This window comes from Myiozetetes cayanensis, unplaced genomic scaffold (genome assembly GCF_022539395.1).
Source record: "Myiozetetes cayanensis isolate MyiCay16 unplaced genomic scaffold, myiCay2020 scf5-8, whole genome shotgun sequence".
Lineage (NCBI taxonomy): Eukaryota > Metazoa > Chordata > Aves > Passeriformes > Tyrannidae > Myiozetetes > Myiozetetes cayanensis.
Window position 1 is genome coordinate 4218028 of NW_026087742.1, and position 18183 is coordinate 4236210.

General features: G+C 42.8%; 1 protein-coding gene across 2 annotated transcripts in view; it reads left to right on the forward strand.

Moving 5' to 3' along the window:
- The window catches only part of PTGFRN (prostaglandin F2 receptor inhibitor), a 66782-nt gene that overhangs the window by 18636 nt on the left and 29963 nt on the right, over nucleotides 1-18183 (forward strand). Inside the window, exons 2-5 of one of the 2 annotated variants that reach the window (XM_050333681.1) lie at nucleotides 9252-9617; nucleotides 10465-10884; nucleotides 13974-14357; nucleotides 17361-17786. In XM_050333681.1, coding sequence (XP_050189638.1) covers nucleotides 9252-9617; nucleotides 10465-10884; nucleotides 13974-14357; nucleotides 17361-17786 — 1596 coding nt within the window. Of the gene's footprint in view, nucleotides 1-9251; nucleotides 9618-10464; nucleotides 10885-13973; nucleotides 14358-17360; nucleotides 17787-18183 lie in introns of those variants that run through there. The other variant, XM_050333683.1, reaches the window with a different exon arrangement.

An 18183-nucleotide genomic window follows, 5' to 3' on the forward strand; every position in this document is an offset into this window, starting at 1 on the left:
GAGCAAAGAAAATGGTTTGTCTCTGCCCAGAGGAAATTGCAATATAGAACAGATAGATTTGGACTGCTCTGCTCACCTCAAACTGCTTTGGGAAAGATTTAAGATAGCATATAAGTGCAAGTTAATGATGTTACAGAACAGCACTGATTTTAATTCTGTCTATTCCAGTTTGGGGACTCTTTAAAAATATTGCTAAGTATATGCATTACTCGAGTTGGAATTAATCTTATGTTTTTGTAACTCATATCCTTACTCCCCACTAAAGAAGATGTGAAGATATTTTAAAGACAGCACTTCTGGAAATATTTGCAGCCCTGTTTCCAACTGTGCTGGAGCTTAAGCCTTGACTTGTGGGCTTTACTGCTTTGTCAGCTGTTTTCCTTAGAATGTAACATATTGAACTTCTCTGCAACACAGATTACTTCTGAGGAGGAACAACAGAAAATCACCTGTCTTGCGTGGCAGTTTAAATACCACTTCCAGAATCCCTGAATTTTTTGGGTCAGATGTCACCAGGTAACCTAAATGGGCTGCTCTGGCATAGTAAGTAAAAGTGGAGTTCTGTGAGACTATCTGGAGGAGAGTAAATGAAGGTCATTAGCAGGGACAGGTATGTGTGGCAGGTGAGAACCAGGAAGAAGTGACGTGTTGATTCCCGCATTTCATTGGTTTTTTCCTTCTCCTTTCTTTTTTGCTCCCAGCTGCATCTGTGAGACTTGTCAAAAGCATATCCTTAGATACAGCCTTTTATTTTTAACTGTCAGTCAGTGGCAGGGAAAGGAAAAAGATTACATGTGATGGAGTTGTTTGACATCCAGAGGAATCTAAAACATCATCTTTAGTATTATCTTGGCCTGTTAGATGTTTGTTCTGTTTGGACCAGTGGTACCATAGTTCTCTGCCTGTCAAGGGCTGCTCTGTTTAACAAATTAGTCTGCTTTGCACAGCTGGGAAAGGTTTATGTGCTTCTTCTTTCCCCTCTACTTGCCACATGCCTTGGTCTACCTTCCAGTAGCATACTGTCCCCTGATCAGGAAGCAGTGGTGTACAGTGGGATCTATGCTGACAGCAGCTGGTGATGGTGTTTTAAACTTTAATTGCATATTCACCCTGGTTTCTGCCTTACAGGCTTCCTCTGCAGTTTACTGGTCTCTTCTCCTTGTACTGTAGCATGAATAATCCGCAGAAGCACTTAAAGCTAATTCCTGTAGCTCGTTTTGGCACAGAATTGAAATGGGTTATGTGCTTGGGTGAAAGAGATGCCAGTCAGCTGGTCTTCAGAAGAGTGAAGCTGAACAGTGCTTTATTTCCAAGAGATAGCAGGAGAGGCAGTGCTGCCTTTTGCAGCTCCCTTAACAGAGAGACGTGGCAGAAGGAGATGGCTTTTTCTCTTGTGAGACAGTTCAGTGACAGTTTTCCAAAACTGGTCATTTTGGGCAGTGATCAGATCAACTGCTGATATCTGCAGTGATATAGTGTGTTTTATATGGTGAAGTATTGTTCTCTGACTCTGTCTTTTTAGACAGCAAGATCTTCTACTGCTGTTTACAGATTTGAACTTGCCAATTACGATGTATTTATCCAAAGTAAGATCATCCAAGCACTTTTGTAGGGCAGAATAGATCAGGTCTGACTCACTGGATATTCATTTGGCCCATTGTGCTGGTATTTTGTGTATTTAGAGTAATAGCGGTGGAGTGGGGTTTTTTTGTTGCCAGTGGTTACATTTATTTGTTTATAAAGGGGTGGAGGAGAAGCATGGAAAAATCTGCTTAGTTTTTCTGCTGAGCTTAGGTGGTTGTGTCTCCCTAGGTTCTAATGGTAAACAACAGTGGAAGAGAAATTTTTCAAAGAGCTTCTGTCCGTTGATGACAAGTGGAGATTGGGGTAACTAACCATGTAAGTCAGCAAACAACTAACAGTTATACAAAAGACTATGAGAAATTGAAGGTGACACCATAGCATAACTTAACTGCTTGACTAATCTTGTGGCTTTCTGTGATGGAGTGACTGCACTGGTGGATAACAAAAGAGTATCTGAGGTCACCTACCTTGAGTTCTGTAAGGCCCCTGACACAATCCCACAGAACATCCTTGTCACAAAATTGGAGAGAGAGGGGTTTGATGGATGGACTATTTGGTGGATAAGGAGTTGCTTGGATGGCTGTGTCTAAAGAGTTGCAGTCAACAGATCACTGTCCAAATGGAGATGAGTAAAAATGTCCTCAAAGGCCTGTATGAAGACTGTTAAAGTGGATTCAGGGAAGGACTGGAACACCTTTCCTATGGAGAAGGGCTGAGAGAGTTGGGATTGTTAAACCTGGAGCAAAGAAGGCTTCAGGAAAATCATATTGTGGTCTTTCAGTACTTAAAGTGAGCTTATAGGGAAGATGGAGAGAGACATTTCACAAAGACATATAGTGATAGGACAGGGGATAATGGCTTTAGACTGAAAGAAGGCAGGTTTAGAGTGGATATTAAGAAGAGATTCTTTATGATGAGGGTGGTAAGATACTGGAGCAGGTTGCCCAGAAAAGCCCCATTGTCTGAAGTATCTAAGGCCAGGTTGGCTGGAACTTTGAGCAGTCTGGTCTAGTGCAAGATGTCCCTGCCCATGGCAAGAGTGGTGGAACTAGATGATCTTTAAAGGTCCCTTCCAACCCAAACCATTTGTGCTTCTAAGATAACTGTGTCCTAGTGAAAACCTTGTGGTTTGCTTAGGTGCTTTTGAAATCCCGTTTATTGGCAGTGTTAGGTGAGGGGGGTGAATGGCAAAGACAGCAGGTTGTTCCTGTGCTGCAAAATTAACATTCACATGCTTTCATGTGAATGTTAATCCTTGGGATAATAGATGGAGTTCAGCTGGGAAGGTACTTACTCTTTCACCCTGTGCTGGAGATGTGGCTTTTCTGAGGCATCTCAGATGGAATGGAGATAAGAGCAATCCAGCAGCCTTGCAGCTTGATAGCATTTCTGAGGCTCCACTTAAAATGCAGTATGTGTTTCTTCATCCTGATAGAGATAATGGGGTTTAAGCAATTACACCCAGGCTAATTCCTTTTGATAAGAGCTCTACATTATCTAAAAAAAGAATCCTAGCCGCCTGGGAAAGAACAATGTAAATGTCTCTCTCACGGGCTCTCTCATTTGCTCTTCTCTGATATCTTCAGTTGATATGCTGCAAATCTTTCAAGCCATAAAAATCTGTCAGTCTTTTTCTTTAGGTAGGGAGTGTTACAGTCAGGGAGGTGTAACACTACTGTTGGCTTGCAAGGTATGGAGGCAGCCCTGTGTGACTAAGATGATTCCAGGCTATTGTGGTGATTACAGCTTTGATGTAAAGAATCAAATTTGGTCTCTTTTAAAGGAACCCCTTGTTCCTTCTCTGTGTAGGCTGGCTGTGTGTGTTGCTTCTGCTGACTAGGGTGATCTGAATTTTGTAATTTGGAAAGAATAGCAAGAGCTACCCCTTTATTCAGCATATATCCCAATCTCCTACTATGTGTTTGTCTGTGCTGAAAGAAGAGTATAGTGATGTCATGTGTTAAGCAGGAATGGTAAGAGATCTCACTTATTTAGTTTTGGGGTTTTTCCTTTTCTTTTTGAGACCAGTAAAGAAATTTCAATGGTTAGCTGCATTTCTGATACTTATATAATTTCATTTTTTGTTTAATCTCTCTGACTTTTCCTCTAGGACATGTACAGCATAGGATAAAAAATTTAACTGATTGCATTTAAAAATTTGGGAGGAAATCTCAAAGCAACTTGTTGTTTGCGTAAATGTGTTACTTCTAGAAAAATAATGTTATATATATTAAAACAAAAAATTGCCTTAACAGTATTGAAAGGTTTTCAAACATTATAGGCATGTTTTTTATAACTTGTTCTTTCTCTCCCAGATAGTCACAGATGACATTCTTGATGTGTAGCTGCCTGATGATAATTGGAGCCCGGAGAAGAGGCAAGGGGAAAAGGGGCTGGTTGGAGATAAGGATTATAATCTCCCGTGCTGATATGCTTTGGCTCTCCTTCCTGAGAGAAGGGCCTGTGAATATGTGGTGTGCTGCCTGTGCCTTCACCTGCCTACTCACTAGGGAAAGTCCCTGAATGCTTCTCAGCGGGAGCCTGATCATTTCTTTTTTAAGAATGGAGGGGAGAGGATTTGTGTGGATATGATTCTGGTGGAACAAAAAAAAATATGCAAAAATAATTTTTTTTTCCCCTTCAGTCTGTGAAATGGCTTTCATGCCATTTCACACACACTGTAGTTAAGCAGTGCAGTACAGATGTGGGAAGTTTGGGATTTTGCTAGAGATAGGAGCCAGAATGCACAGCTTTAATGGTGGGGGATCCATTACTCATACTCCAGGAAGGCTTGCCCCTGCTCAGCCCCCTCACACACAGTGTTGCAGCAAAGTCGTGCCTAGATTGGAAATAAATGGAGGAGTTCAGGGAGTGAAGATCCTTACCACCATTTGCTAAGCTGGCTGCAGGAATTTTTTTCCTGTCATAAACTGTTGTGAATCTGAAAGGGCTGCTGTATTTTCTTCCCAGACAGGGTAATGTTTAGTTGGCAAATGAAACAACCTTTTGTTCGGAAAGCTCTTTTGAGATGAAAGGCGTCAGCAAAGTTGTTGCTATGTCTCCTGTGACTGCCTCAGTTGAGGAGCTGGACTGTGTGTTCTAAGCCTTTCTGATGCAGAGGCTCTAGTGCTTAGTCTGAGCCAGTTTACTCATTCGTTAGCTCTTACTTTTTTGGCTTTAATTGGCTTCCTACTGCATGTCACATTGCATTTTCCTTTGGCTGGCGGATGTGGAGTTGACCTCCTTCTCTGGGCTCCTAAGAGAACATGTTTTCTTATTAGATAGAGCTGTCTGGTATAGGCTGGAGGAAGCACCTTGTGAAAGAGAGTGCTGAAACTTAAGTGTGTTCTTTGCAACAGTGATACCTTCTCAGCCTTGTGGATGACTCCACAGGTTACTTTTCATCTTGTTCTTTCATAAGTGATATGTAGGTGCAAAATGTGTGTGAAGATGAAGCTCCTGGAAGACTTTCCACATCTATAGCAGCGTCCCTAATGCAAGAAGAAATCCTTAGCAGCCCTTTCCTTCTGGAGTTTTGTAGCTTGTTCAGAGTTTAAACAGATTACCTGTTCTGTAGATCCTGCACTATTTTCCTACCTTGTTTTCTTGGTTATCCTAAAAATGACAGACTGCTGTTTAATGTACTCAGACTGACTTCACAACCTATCTAGTCATCTGCTTTCCTTGTTCTCCTTTTTAAAAGGATTTCATTTAATGACAGCAATGAGATGGTGCATCTAAGTGATGGGACAAATTAATTTAAGTACTGTGTGGACTAGCGAACAAATGCTAGCACAAAACTGCCTTGGCTATGTCTGTGCTCTCTTGCTTCTGTATTATTCATATGGCAGACCCCAACTTATTATTATCCTACCTTGAACCCCACTTTGTCTGTGTTCCTGGTGGAGTATTTCCTACGTTCCCTTGGGAGAATCCTCTAATCAAGTGCTTGGCAAACAGCCATTAAGGTTTTGTGGTTGGCTTACATTTTGTGTGTTTCTGGCCCAACTCTGCAAAAGGACCAGTGCTGTACACCAGTCCTGTCACCAGTCTAATGAGCCCAAGGAACAAGTCCCATGCCTTATGTTTGTGTGCTGACCTCCTTACAGGGGCTCTATTACTATTTGTTTTGGAATACAGTTCCTTGCAATTTCATCTGGGTAATGGGCTGGGTAATTCTGTAAAAAATAAAGTTTTGTATTTAGGCAATTAATCTTGGGCTCAGGCAAGTTTGATGTCCAGCATTGCAGTTATGATACAGAGCCAGTTACTGAGTTCTTACTAAATACAGATCTTTGGTGACCTCAGTGATACTGAAAAACACTGAATTGTCAAAGTTCTGTTGTTTTCTGTCACTAGTGTATACATTGTTTTGTCCTCCTCCATCTGCTTCTACAGTTAAATTGGATTCAAGTGAATTCGTTAAGAACATGTCACGTTATATTAACAGTGAAATATACTAGGTGCCATGAAAAATAAATGTTTCCAATAATTTTACGGGGTTCGAAGCTTTTGTATCATGAGAGCTGAGCTTCGATTGCTCTGGGAAGATGAGGGAGTGTATGCAAGTAACACAGGTCTCTGTAAGAATAAATATCTGTAAAAGCTCCTCACTTATCTACCAGAGTATTATGGAGCTCACCTTCTGCCAAGATCAATGTCTGTAGCTCTGTGCCTTCTGCTACAGGACATGAAATGCTAATCCCTAATGCACAGCAGAGAATGTAACACCTTGTTTAGTAGCTAGAGATGTTCTTGATGCAGGATGAAAGGCAGAACCTTGAAATCACAACCTGTTGGGTCACTTAGAAATGCAGCTCACTCTTGGAGCATCTGCCCTGTGCATGCTCCTCCTTACCTGTGGGCAGGGCACAGCGAGTGCTCTGCAGGAAGTGCTCATTCTCTTGCCTTGAGATGTTGCCTCTGCTCCTGCCTTTCGAGAATCCTAATTTATCTTAGCAGTAACAAATCTTATTGTTTGTAAAGTATAAAATTCTGTTACAGCTTGTCCCTTTTCTGCTTCTGCAGCCTGTTCCTCTGTCCTCCTTCCAACCTCAGGTTAAACAGGAGTTGCTTGTGGTACTGTGCTGGGAAGAGGGGGATAGTCATTGTTTTACAGCAATAGAGCACGGACTCGGAACAGATCCGATGAGGAAGTCCCTGTGTACTCCTTTTTCCCTTTGACTTGCCTTTTCTTGAGAAGGTGCTAATCACCCCCTACCTTTATTTAGTGTCAAAGGGTCTTTAGTGGGTCTTTAGTGGGTCTTCTCCTTGGAAGAGGAGAAACTGGGCTGTCAATGCTAATCTCAAACACAAATGTGCAGCCCTTGCCACATTAGTCATGCCTTTGTCACCTCTAGATTGGATTAGTGCAGTGCACGGTATGTGGGTCTACAGCTGAGGACACATGCAGAACAGTGTTGTCTGCTTGTTTTAGTGTCACGGGAGAGTATTTTCTAGAGAGATGTCAGTGTCTGAGGAGTGCCCTCAGTCAGGATCCTGAGCTGACTTCCCACAGTGGTCTGCTGGAAGCTGGTTTGGCTGTCAGGCAGTGCTTTAAAGCTTACCTGCTGCTGTTACCGTGTTCTGTAAGAGGATAAGTTGAAGGATTGAATGCAACTTAAGACTTTGTGAGGAAATACATATCAGAGCCCTGTTGCTTGCTTTGTTTTTTGTTGATTGTTTTCCTATATTCATGATATTGCTATGTGTTGCTTGGGTTAGGAGAGATGTCCTTAAAGACATCTGGTTGTGGAACAGTATGTTGGCAGTGGAAGTTTTTCTCTCCAGTGCTCATGTGAATGGTGCAGAGAAGTCCAGTCCTTATTAGGACCAGTCAATCACTTAATCAGGTACATAATAACAGTCTTCTGGGAGGGATATAAGGGGTAAGAGATTAACCCCAGTCTGCATTACAAATAAGTTTAATGAAGTATTGATGTTACATACAGAAGGTCATGGCAGTGAGGAAGTGGGACTATTATGACTGAGCCTGGACGCGAGAACAGCCTGCAAAGCAAAGAGCATGGTAGGAGTTATGAACTGGGGAGGTAAAGGCAGTGTCAGTTCTTGGTTCAATTATTTGCTGAACTGTAACTGGGGATAAAAATACCCTTTTCTTCTTGCAGTTGTACTCAGCATGTACAGCTGCTTGTGTAGTTTTTAAATGGCCACAGAAATCTTGTTCTTTAACATCTCCTCTTCCACGCTGCTCTGGAGGGGACAAGCTGCATTTTTATAACAGGTTCCTCAGTGGGTAGTTTCTGTCCACAAGACACTCTTTTGCCCACACTGGGATATGTGTTGGTCTGATGGTTCTAAGCCACCAAGTGGGGCCTTATCTACAGCAAGAAGATGTGCAAAGTGATAGAAGGGCAAAGCTCAGCAAGTATTTTGGTGTTCACGGCTTTTCCAATGCAGCTGGTGAATTGGAGCAGTTGTGGGTTACTGTACTTTTGGTTGGGGGGTTGTTTGTTTAAAATTGGCTTTGCCTATCCCAGATCAACCTTTGGTCTAACTACTTTTGATATTGCTAGACATCTACTTGGTTTTATCAAAATCTATCCTTCAGTGTTCTGGCTTCTGTTCTACCTGGCCTCTAAAATATTTTGCCATGGATATGGAGCTGGTGGGATGCAGTAGGTTGTTCATGTTTGGAGACTGAGTTTAGGTAGGTTTAAGTAGGACCTATCTCTGAAGAGATTTCTCTGATTGGAATTGTGAATCAAAGCAGTTTTCTCTTTTGAGAAGTAAGAACCTGCCAAAATGCATGTGCAGCTGCTGGGGTTGTTCTCTGGCTATAGAGTCAAATCAACCAGAAAAGTCTCCTGCTGTGTCTTTGCCAGGTCCTCTGGCTTGTTTATATGGTTCACACTTCTGCCTGGAGCATAATATATACTGCTTTGCCAGCCTTCTGCAGAGAACTGCTGTTGTCCTCCTGTCCTTCTAGGGAGACAGTCACAGAAAACATGGTCTGAGCACTGTGTGTTCCTCTGCTTATGGTCCCATGTTCTGAGCTGTCACCAAAGAAGGAATGAATGCTAGAAATAGGTGTGGTTGCAGGAATCCACTCAACCAAATCACGTCTATTCTAATCAGTTCTTCCTTTTAAATCAATTTGGAAGGTAAAGAATCTCACCTGTGTTAAAGAAACCATGACCCTTCAGGGCAGCAGTGACTATGCTCATTTTTGGAAAACATAAATTTAGAATTCTCATGGCCCTCAAAGTAGGGGAGAGTGTGTTTCCTGTTTCAAACCCTCCAAATGCTATCAGCAGAAGTCTTATAAAAATTCCTGATTAGATTATGCCCTCATTGCATCAATGAAGATCACTTACTGTTGTTTAAGCATCTTATGTAGCACTTGGCTTGCAGCAGAGATACTGCTGCCCATTGGATCTATGATAATTCTCTTCTTTTTTTTATTCTTTACAATTTTTTTCTCCACGAGTGTTTTGTTGCCTGATGTGGTATGATATAAGCAATGAAACCAAGATTGCCCACACTAGAAGGGGTGTGTTTAGGGGCTCCTGCTCCAGTGAGATTAAATCTTAATGGCAAATTAGCTTTCTGCAGAGTGGGATGCCCAACCTTATTAGATTTTTTTTCTTCAAGTCTATCCTGGTAATTTCTTTAACTGTGTGTTCTCTTTTTATTCCCCTGCCCAGCTTTCGGCAGAGGGCGTATTGTGAGAGTGCCCAAAGGTCCTCTTATTCGAGTGGTGGGCACGGAGGTGGCGATCCCCTGCAGCGTTAGTGACTATGATGGACCTAGTGAGCAGAACTTTGACTGGGAGTTCTCCCGGGAGACTGACTTCGTGCGGATAGTGAGTACCTGGGATTCTACCTTCACCTCTGAGGAGTACCAAAAACGCGTGGGCCGCGGGGATATCAAACTGAGACGGAGCAGCAACGATGCTGTGGAACTTGTGATTAGAAACATCCAGCCAGCTGACCAAGGGAGATACAAGTGCTCCACGCCCAGCACTGATGCCACCGTTCAGGGAAATTATGATGCAGAGGTCCAAGTGAAAGGTATTTCTGAAGAGTGAGGTGTGCTTTAAATTTGGTTTTGATATTGGTTACAGATGTACCCTTAAGATTGTTTAATTTCTGTTGTTTATGATCACTGTGATTTTTTTATTCTTTTTTCTTCTCGTTCTTGTTTAATTCTCCTAAAGCCAAAATTGAAAATTGAGAAGTATGATAGCAAAGGCATTTGAGGTGAAGAAGTGAAGAGAGTGTTTACTATAAACACCACTTTGCTTTTTTTTCCTGTCTAATAAATATGTAAATAATAAGCAGTGGGTTTCCTGAAGATGTCTACAAGTATTTCATGTCCCTAAACCTCTGGGTAGAGAAGCTAACTTCAGGTAAAAACTACAGACTGTCTTTCTTCTCTCTCACTTTTAGTGTCATTTAGGGGTGTTTCTGTATGAAGAAGGTAATCTTCCTTTTACCCTTTAGAATGTTGATACTACAGTCACACCCTATCCTTGCTCTCTCATTTAGGGCTCTTCAGTAATAAATTGGGAGACTTTTTTTTTTCCTCAGTATCTTATCTTTTACTCCCATGAAAATCAAGACAATTTTGGACAGGAATAGACAGAATGATATTTGGATGAGAAACTGAAGTGAGGGGAAGCATAAATGAATTCTTATCTTGGCTTGTTTAAAGCAGAGCACTTCCTTTAATGGTTTTTCAGCTGAATTTCCTTGTTCCTGGAATATATTTATGTGTGGAAGAACAAATGATTGTCCAGGTGTTGCTCTGGGGTAGTTTTACTACCTTATATCTTAACAGATCAGTGTGGGTGTTCTCTTCTCGCTTCTGTTTTATGATGCTTGTGTTTTTTGGTCTCTTATTTTTCTTTTTAAACAGTGATTTCCGACGGCTTGTCCGTGAGCGGTTCAAAAGGACGTTCCTCGACTCCTCTCCGCCTGTCTGAGGGGGACTCCTTCAGGCTGCGCTGCTCAGCAGTTACCACCTCACCAGAGCACACTCACCTGCATGTGACCTGGCAGATCAAAAGTGGATCAGCTTGGCAGGACATCCTGTCTTTGACTCATGAGGGCAAATTCCAGCCGGGTGCTGGCTATGAGGAGCGGTACCGTAATGGAGATATCCGCCTGGACACGGGAGCGAACGACACGTACCGGCTGTCCGTGTCCCAGGCTTCCTCGGCGGATGGGGGGGCCTACAGGTGTCTTGTGAGCGAGTGGGTGAGAGGGGCCGATGGCTCGTGGCAGAGGATCCAGGAGAAGAGCGTGGAGATAGCGAGCGTGTCCATCCAGCGGACGGGTGAGTGTTACTGATGGGCTGGGTCACTGCAGGGCTGCGTCCGCTCTGTGACGCTTCGAGAGCAGAAGTTGGGCGAGCTGGAGGAAGTGAGGATACTTTCCAGGAGAACCTAGAAGGGCTGTCTGAGTCAACAGAAAATGTTTGGCATGATTTTTCTAGCTTTTATTTTGGGGAATTGATGGCATGGAAGGATTGCCTGGAACCTCTTAGATGCCTAGACCAAAATTTTATCCTTCGTTCACTTTAGATGGCTCCTGGTTTTAATATTTCTTAAACAAGCATTATCTTTAATTGCTGAGCACCCCAAATCTTCTTTCTGTTCTCTTCTTAATATAGGGTTTCCCCCTGGCACTAAACAACTGCAGTTCCCCTGTGATAGTGGCTTGTGATTCAGTGAGAGATGTGAAGCTCTTCTGTATGTTGTTTATGAAAATAGCATATCAAGAGAAAAGAGGAAGGCAGTGATAATTTAACAGGACAAATTATTCAGTGGATTTTTATCACTGACACTGGATCACTGGTCTGATTGCTCTACTGTGTTAGCAGGGGTCTAGGACAATAATGGTTCTGTTAAACACATCATTGCATGCTTGACTAAGGAGACAAAAATACATAGAGTGCTGTGCAAGGATATCCAGATATCCCTGCCCATACAGATTTCAGGATGAGATGCACTAAGCACTTAATTGCATTAGCATTATCATTGCTAGTTGGAGGAGGGAGAGCGGGGGTGATGCATCTTATCACTCAATAGGTGGAACAACAGGCAATGATGGTCCCTCAGAAATATGAGATTATCATGGTGTTTTAGAGGTATTCAGACAGTAAGGGTATCTTTTCATTTTTGTAATCCTTTAATCACTATAGGGAGAACCCAAAACTCTGGGGTTTTTTGACTAGCTCATTTGGATGTAGTTTTAGTATCCTGGTGGGACTTAGCCTGTGAAATCTGACAGGATTAATCTGCCCCCTCTTTTTCAGGGTGTCTGTTGCACAGTAAAGCTTGCAGGTGCTCTCTGCTGAGCCAGAATTTGTCTAATTAAGAGGTGTAATTCTGTGTTTTGTCACACTTTTGGAGAGTTTAGTTTAAGCAAGTGGGGTTTAATCAGTGGCTGTAAACAGGTTAAGGGTGGCCAGGACCAGTAGTATTACAGTTTTTTTGATGTGGTTTGGGCGTGTGGTTTTGTTTGTTTGTGGGAGATTTTGTTTGTTTTGTGGTTTGTTTTTCTTAAGAGCTTTTTTACCTTCACTTTTAGCTCAGTCATTGGCAACATTGACACTTTGTTAGGGGCGTGAAGTCTTTTTCAAAGTTGTGCTAAATGGGATAGGTTATTCTCCAGCAAAATGTTGTATAAACATCCTGTAGTAGGACTTGGAGAGAATCTTGTGCTGACATCTGAAATCTCTGCACTTGCATGCCAAAATGAACTTGAGTTGTAAATGGTTATACACCTATGGGTGAACTCTCTGAAAGTCCCTCTGTGTACATATTTTGCCAGGTTCTGAATGCCCATCACTGTTTCATGAAGGAGAAATGTTCCTTGGAGAAACACTGCTCTTAACCTTGCAGATGAATCTTATTTCGTGTTCTAGTTATTAGTCTGTTAAATTATCTAGGCTTTCCTACTGATTCCAATCCCATGATAAAACAGTGAGGCAAGTCCCAGTGAGATGTTCATCTGGACTTTGTTTTACCACTCAGGTAGGGTTACTACCCTTGTTCAGTTTGACTGCTCTGTGTTATCAGGTGGTGAGGAGTGAGATGAGCATTGCTTGGATTTACTGGCAATATAGCTCTGACTGCTCAGTTTGGCTCTAGACTTGTCTCTCTTGTTGTCTCTCATTCCAGATGGTAATCCCAGGAAGTTTTTACAGATGGGTAACTATTATACAGAGAACATGGTTTTGCTTAGAAACCACTAAACTACAACAGAGACATAGCTGGCTGTATAAAGCAGGTCTCTGTGTTCTTATTCATGGTCTTGGTCGTAGATCTGCTGAGAAGAGCCACTGCTGTAGCAGCCCTGTCCACTGACCTCAGTGGAGACTTGTAAGAGCAACTGCACTACACAGTGTGGGAACGGTGCTGCACTGAGATCCAGATCTAATCTTGAGGCAGTGTGGAATGAGGGAATGAGCAAGTGAAGACATGTGGTAGGCAGGTAACTGGGTGAATGATTTGCACTGACTTTTACAAATGAATACACACAGTGCTGCCGGTTCACCTCTCACCAGTAACTAAGACCAGCTTCCTACATCTGACCTTGACACTGTGATTCCTTGGTTTTCTTTTAACAAAGCTGTGACCAGCTTGGAAAACTACAGAGTGCAGAAGGTCCTGTTTGAATGCTGAGTATGACCATATGTGCTATGTATATTAAAAATATTCACTAGCCAGTGGAGGAGATTGTTAAATGTGTTTTGAGTAGCTGTTGGTGTTGCTTTAAAGTCCCCAATGTGCGTTGTCAGAGCTGTAAGTGGAAGTGTCAGGAGTATAGGGAGTCACTGCTGCCTTCTGTTTGCTTCCATTTCTGCAACACACCTGAGGTCAGTCAGGACTCCAACATGTGGCCATCACTGCTTCTCATCTAAATCTGTTCTGTTAGAGGAGCTCAAAAACATGTCATTAGAAACCAACTTGAACTCTAATGTAGTCCTAATGATTTCCATGGATGCTTTCTCTTCTGAGAGATAGTTACCAAACACTTTGACCTCCTGTGGGAATGGAAAATCCTGTACACCTTTTCCTGCTGTGTGAAGGTGACATGTGGTCTGTGACTGGGACAAAGCCTTTATTGACCACTGCCTGTTCTCAACTGACCGTTGAACGACAAAAATGCTGTTCTCCCTCCTTTTCTCTTCCCTGCCCTAATGACACATCCCTTGCTTGACTGATAATGTGTATTTCCCTTGTAATAGATCACTCGGTTCAATATCCAACAGGCATTTGAAGGTAAGGCTACTGAGCTGCTTCAGAAGCTCAAGTTATAGAATGTGAAGTCCTGAATGACTTACGGTGGATTCCTTTTATTGCAAATAACAAATAAAAAAATATTTTCTGTTTGAATTTTTGTGTCTCTATTTCTAAGCTCTAGATGTGGTCATCTCAACAAGCAATGTGTCTGTGACTGAAAGAGACTCCCTGGATCTTACATGCAACATCACAACAGACAGGAGTGGTATTTTCCAGGCAGAGGTGATGTGGTATTTTTCTGCATCACCTGATGATACCTTGTCAGATGCTCAGCTTTTGCTGAGCATGGACCGTGATTCTGTTGTCAGTGATTCAACTCTGATCAGCCTGAGCCATGTAGACAGGAACTCCTATCGCCTGTTGGTGCGGGATGTGGATGTGGAAGACTCCGGCTACTACTTCTGTGAAGCAGCTATCTGGGTACCCCTGCACAATGGGAGCTGGCACAAGGTGGTGGAGAGGACATCTGCACCAGTCAGTGTGGTAGTGACACCGTTAGGTGAGTGATTCTGCTTTCAGACTTCATGGGTAATGTTGCCACTCAATCCTTGGTCCCATCAGAAAAGGGAGAGGAGCTTGTGGAATCTCTCCTGCACAAGTTTCTCTCTCTTTTTTGTATGTGTAATATATATGTAGAGTATCTTTCTCTCTCACATAAAATAGATATATTTCTCACCTAGATGTGAGCTGGAGGCAGAATTGGCAGAGTTGTAGTACTTGGTGGTGTTCCCAACTTTGACTGGATGCAAGTATCCAAGCCCAGACCTTCTCAGTGTACCCTTTCAGATCCTCTTGTCATGAGAAACTGGTAGTACTGTCCAGTTACAAAGGCAGAGCTCCTCTAACATAAAAGTACTGAATGAGGCCAGCATATAGAGAGCCTGTTTTTCAGCTATAAATAGCTGTGCCATAAGGTTAAATCCCAGCGACAGTGACTTTAAATGCTGCATTTTAGCATTGTGTAGAGCAGTTGAGCCATGACTGTTTCCAAGTACACTTGTAACGTGTGCTAGAAGTGCACAAGTGATGAATGTCTTAATTTCCTGTCCTCATTCAACCATTCAAATTGCACGTTCAACTTGTGAGTGTTCCCTCCTTCCCCCACTTGCACGCGTGTCATTCGTGTACAGGTGCACTGCGTGCTCGTGTATTCTCTCATAGTGCCTGTACCTGTAGGACTATTCCTCACTCTTTCCATTCCAAGTTGGCATTATTTGGGAACAGGAGAGAATAAAATCTACTCTTCAGCAGATGTTTGGTTGCTAGGGAAAGTAGACTAAATTTTCGGCAATCGAGGTTTTCGTCTGCATGCAGAATTCACCAACTCCTCCTCTGGAATAGAAGTTAAGAGCTGCTGGAGTATTAAGTCGTTGAACTGTCAGTGAGGCTGTTTTTTGACAGCTGACAGAGTGGAGGAATGAGGTTTATCCAGCCAGCCTTTTATTCTTCTTAAATCCTCTGTTTGAGTGTCTGTCAGGGTGAAGTGCCTAGCTGGAGTGGTACTGTCAAAGGGAAAACTCTCCTCTTGGCGGTCCTTCCCCTGCCTGCAAATAAAACAAACCTGAAGAGATTTTCTAAGAACTCGAGTTTCTTGCAGTTTTTTCCTTCTTGTGTTCCTGTCTAGAGAAGAGTTTCTACTTTCATAGTCTTTGTTTCTGTGAAAACAAGAGTTGGTCCTGAATGCCTTCTTTTTGGAGGACGAAGGGGAGACAATGGGGAAAGATACGAGAACTGCAGAGTGTGAGCAATATATCATGAGGCCCTGCAGTAAACTAGTCTTTTGTGAATGAGAAAGGAAAAGTAGTGTAGCTGTAGGATCTATGGGGGCTCACACCAGAATTGGGTTTTGGCCTCTGTTAATAGTCTGTGCTTTGGCTGCAACAGAATTCTGTGCATTTTCTTTTTATTTTGCCTTATTTATGCAGAAAATGTGCAGAAATCCGCATGTGTTCACTGGTAGTAGATACTGTAGACTTAGGTGAGCAGTACTTTTATGCTTTTGTGTTGCCTAATGCTGCAGAAACTCACCATCAGTATCACCAGGTTCTCTGGGGTCTGGTGCGTGTGGATGCCCTTGTTCTTGCTAAATGCAAGGACACTGCATGCATAACACTTAATAGTGAGAGATCCTCTCTGCAAGCTGACATAGCAGCAGCTCAGCTTTCTGGATACAATTGTTTTTATCTTTTGCATCTGAAGTCCAAAAGTGCATATGCACACAACAGTTTGCACAGCAGTTCTATTAAGATGCTTTATTATCTTGGCTCATTGGTAAGCTAGGCCTAAGTTTTAGCCTTGGATTGCCTTCCCTGTCCCAATTATAGCTTCAGTTAATTGTTTCTGGGAGGGCAAAATGCCAAGAAAAACATAAAAGCAGGAAATAAATACAGAGTGCTGAATACAGTTACGATGTAAAAGCCTTGTGATGGGTATTGGCCGAACAGTTGGAAAGCCAGTCATTTTTCTGAATTATAGTAGACAGCAAGACAAAAATATTCTAATACTAGTAAATAAATATGTATTTCCTTTGTGGTGTGAGGTTCTTGCTATAATCTTTTTCCTTTACTATCTCTGTAGTCTGAAAGAAAATAGTCATGCGGCTCCCTTATCACTTGTAGGCTTTGGATAGCCAGCTATTTCAGATTTAAATACAGCAGCCCCATTCTTAACCCGTGAATTTCAGGCACTCATTTTCAAGCATGAGATATTCCAGCCTCATAGCTGTACAGCATGTTCTCCTCTGTTTGGATTGTGAAGCTTTTCTGATCTACTTGTCTTTGACTCTTGACCTAGTTAGTATTTATTAACCTATTTATTATGCTGACCGCTGAAATTCACTGTGCAATGCTGTTGGTGCTGCCTGTGGCCAGTGGTATCCACATCCCTTGGTTTTGGTGTCTGGGTGGGTAAAATGGGTTTCTTTGGGGTGATGTTTTAATTTTCCTAAACTGTAGTGTAGAGATATGATGCGATGGTTAAATGTGGAAAAGAAAGCAATTCATGGTGGGAAGATGGCCTCTTATCCTGAAGAGATACTGGGAAAATGGGATGTCTCTCGTTAGTCCAGAGCTGGAGGATAACCACTGTCGTGCTGTGGGCTACCCCAGACGTTTGAAGAGGTGCAAAAAGTGACTGGCTGGGACAAACCTGAGCCCACCATGGTGGGTTCTTGGGGCCAGGCCTAAAGGAGGGAATTATCTTGCTCAGAAAGATCCCTTAGTCTTGATTTTTCTGAGATGGTCTGACTTAGACATATGAAATGGAAGGTCTTGTTTGGAAATGCAGGCCTGGGGATACCTGTGTCAGGCTGGTGCAAGTCTGGGAACCGTAGTCCAGGTTCCCAGGTCTTGTAGGAAAAATGTGTATTCTGACACTTGGCTTCTAGCTCAGGTGCTTCTGAGTGGATGTCAGAAGTTAGCATAACTTTTAACAAGTTCTAGCATTTTCTCCCTTCTGCTTGTAGCTTCTAATTTTTTTTTTTCCTGGGTTTCTTCTCCTTCAGAGCCAGACTATGATGTGTTCCTGAATGCATCTAAAACACCCAAGTTTTTGGATGACCCTACAGAGCTCAACTGCAGGATCACAAACGCGCAGGACACCGAGGCAAACCTCCGCTTCACAGTCTCCTGGTACTACAGGCAGCGCCTGCCCAGCGATGATGTGGTGACAGATGAACTCCTGGCCACGATGGACGCAGACTGGACTCTGCTACCTGGGGACAGGAGCAGAGAGCGGATTCAGAATGGGGAAATAATCTTTTCTAAAAGGTCTGTCGACACCTTCAGTTTGCGAATCCAGTGGACTTCAGAGAGCGACAGAGGGGATTACTTCTGTGTCATCTCTGCGTGGAGTAGGCACCGCAACAACAGCTGGGTAAAGAGCAAAGATGTGACTTCTGCACCTGTCAACATTTTCTGGGCTACACAAGGTAGGGACTTTGCACCAATTCAGTGAAAGATCTGGGTGGCTGAGATAGTTTTCTCTTAAGTAAGCTTGTCAGCCTGAAGGCCTGCTAATGGGCTTTGGAAATGGTGTTTTGTGTTATGAAAATGAAAAAAACACTGTCACCTTATGTAAAGGCCTCTGATTTGTGGAGGGAAGGAAGTAACTACGCAGGACTCACCAGTTTTATGCAACAGTTTGGAAGGGAACTGCAAAGAAGAGATAAATCCATCAACCTGCTGAGATGTCCAGGAGCTGGGCTGGAAGTGGCAGGGATGGCATCTAGCAGTGTTGCTGTGGTGATTGCTCCCTTTATGGCTTTGAGTATTTTGATCTCTTTAGGGTGCATCTTGCTGCTAACAACAGGATTGTATTGAGTTGAA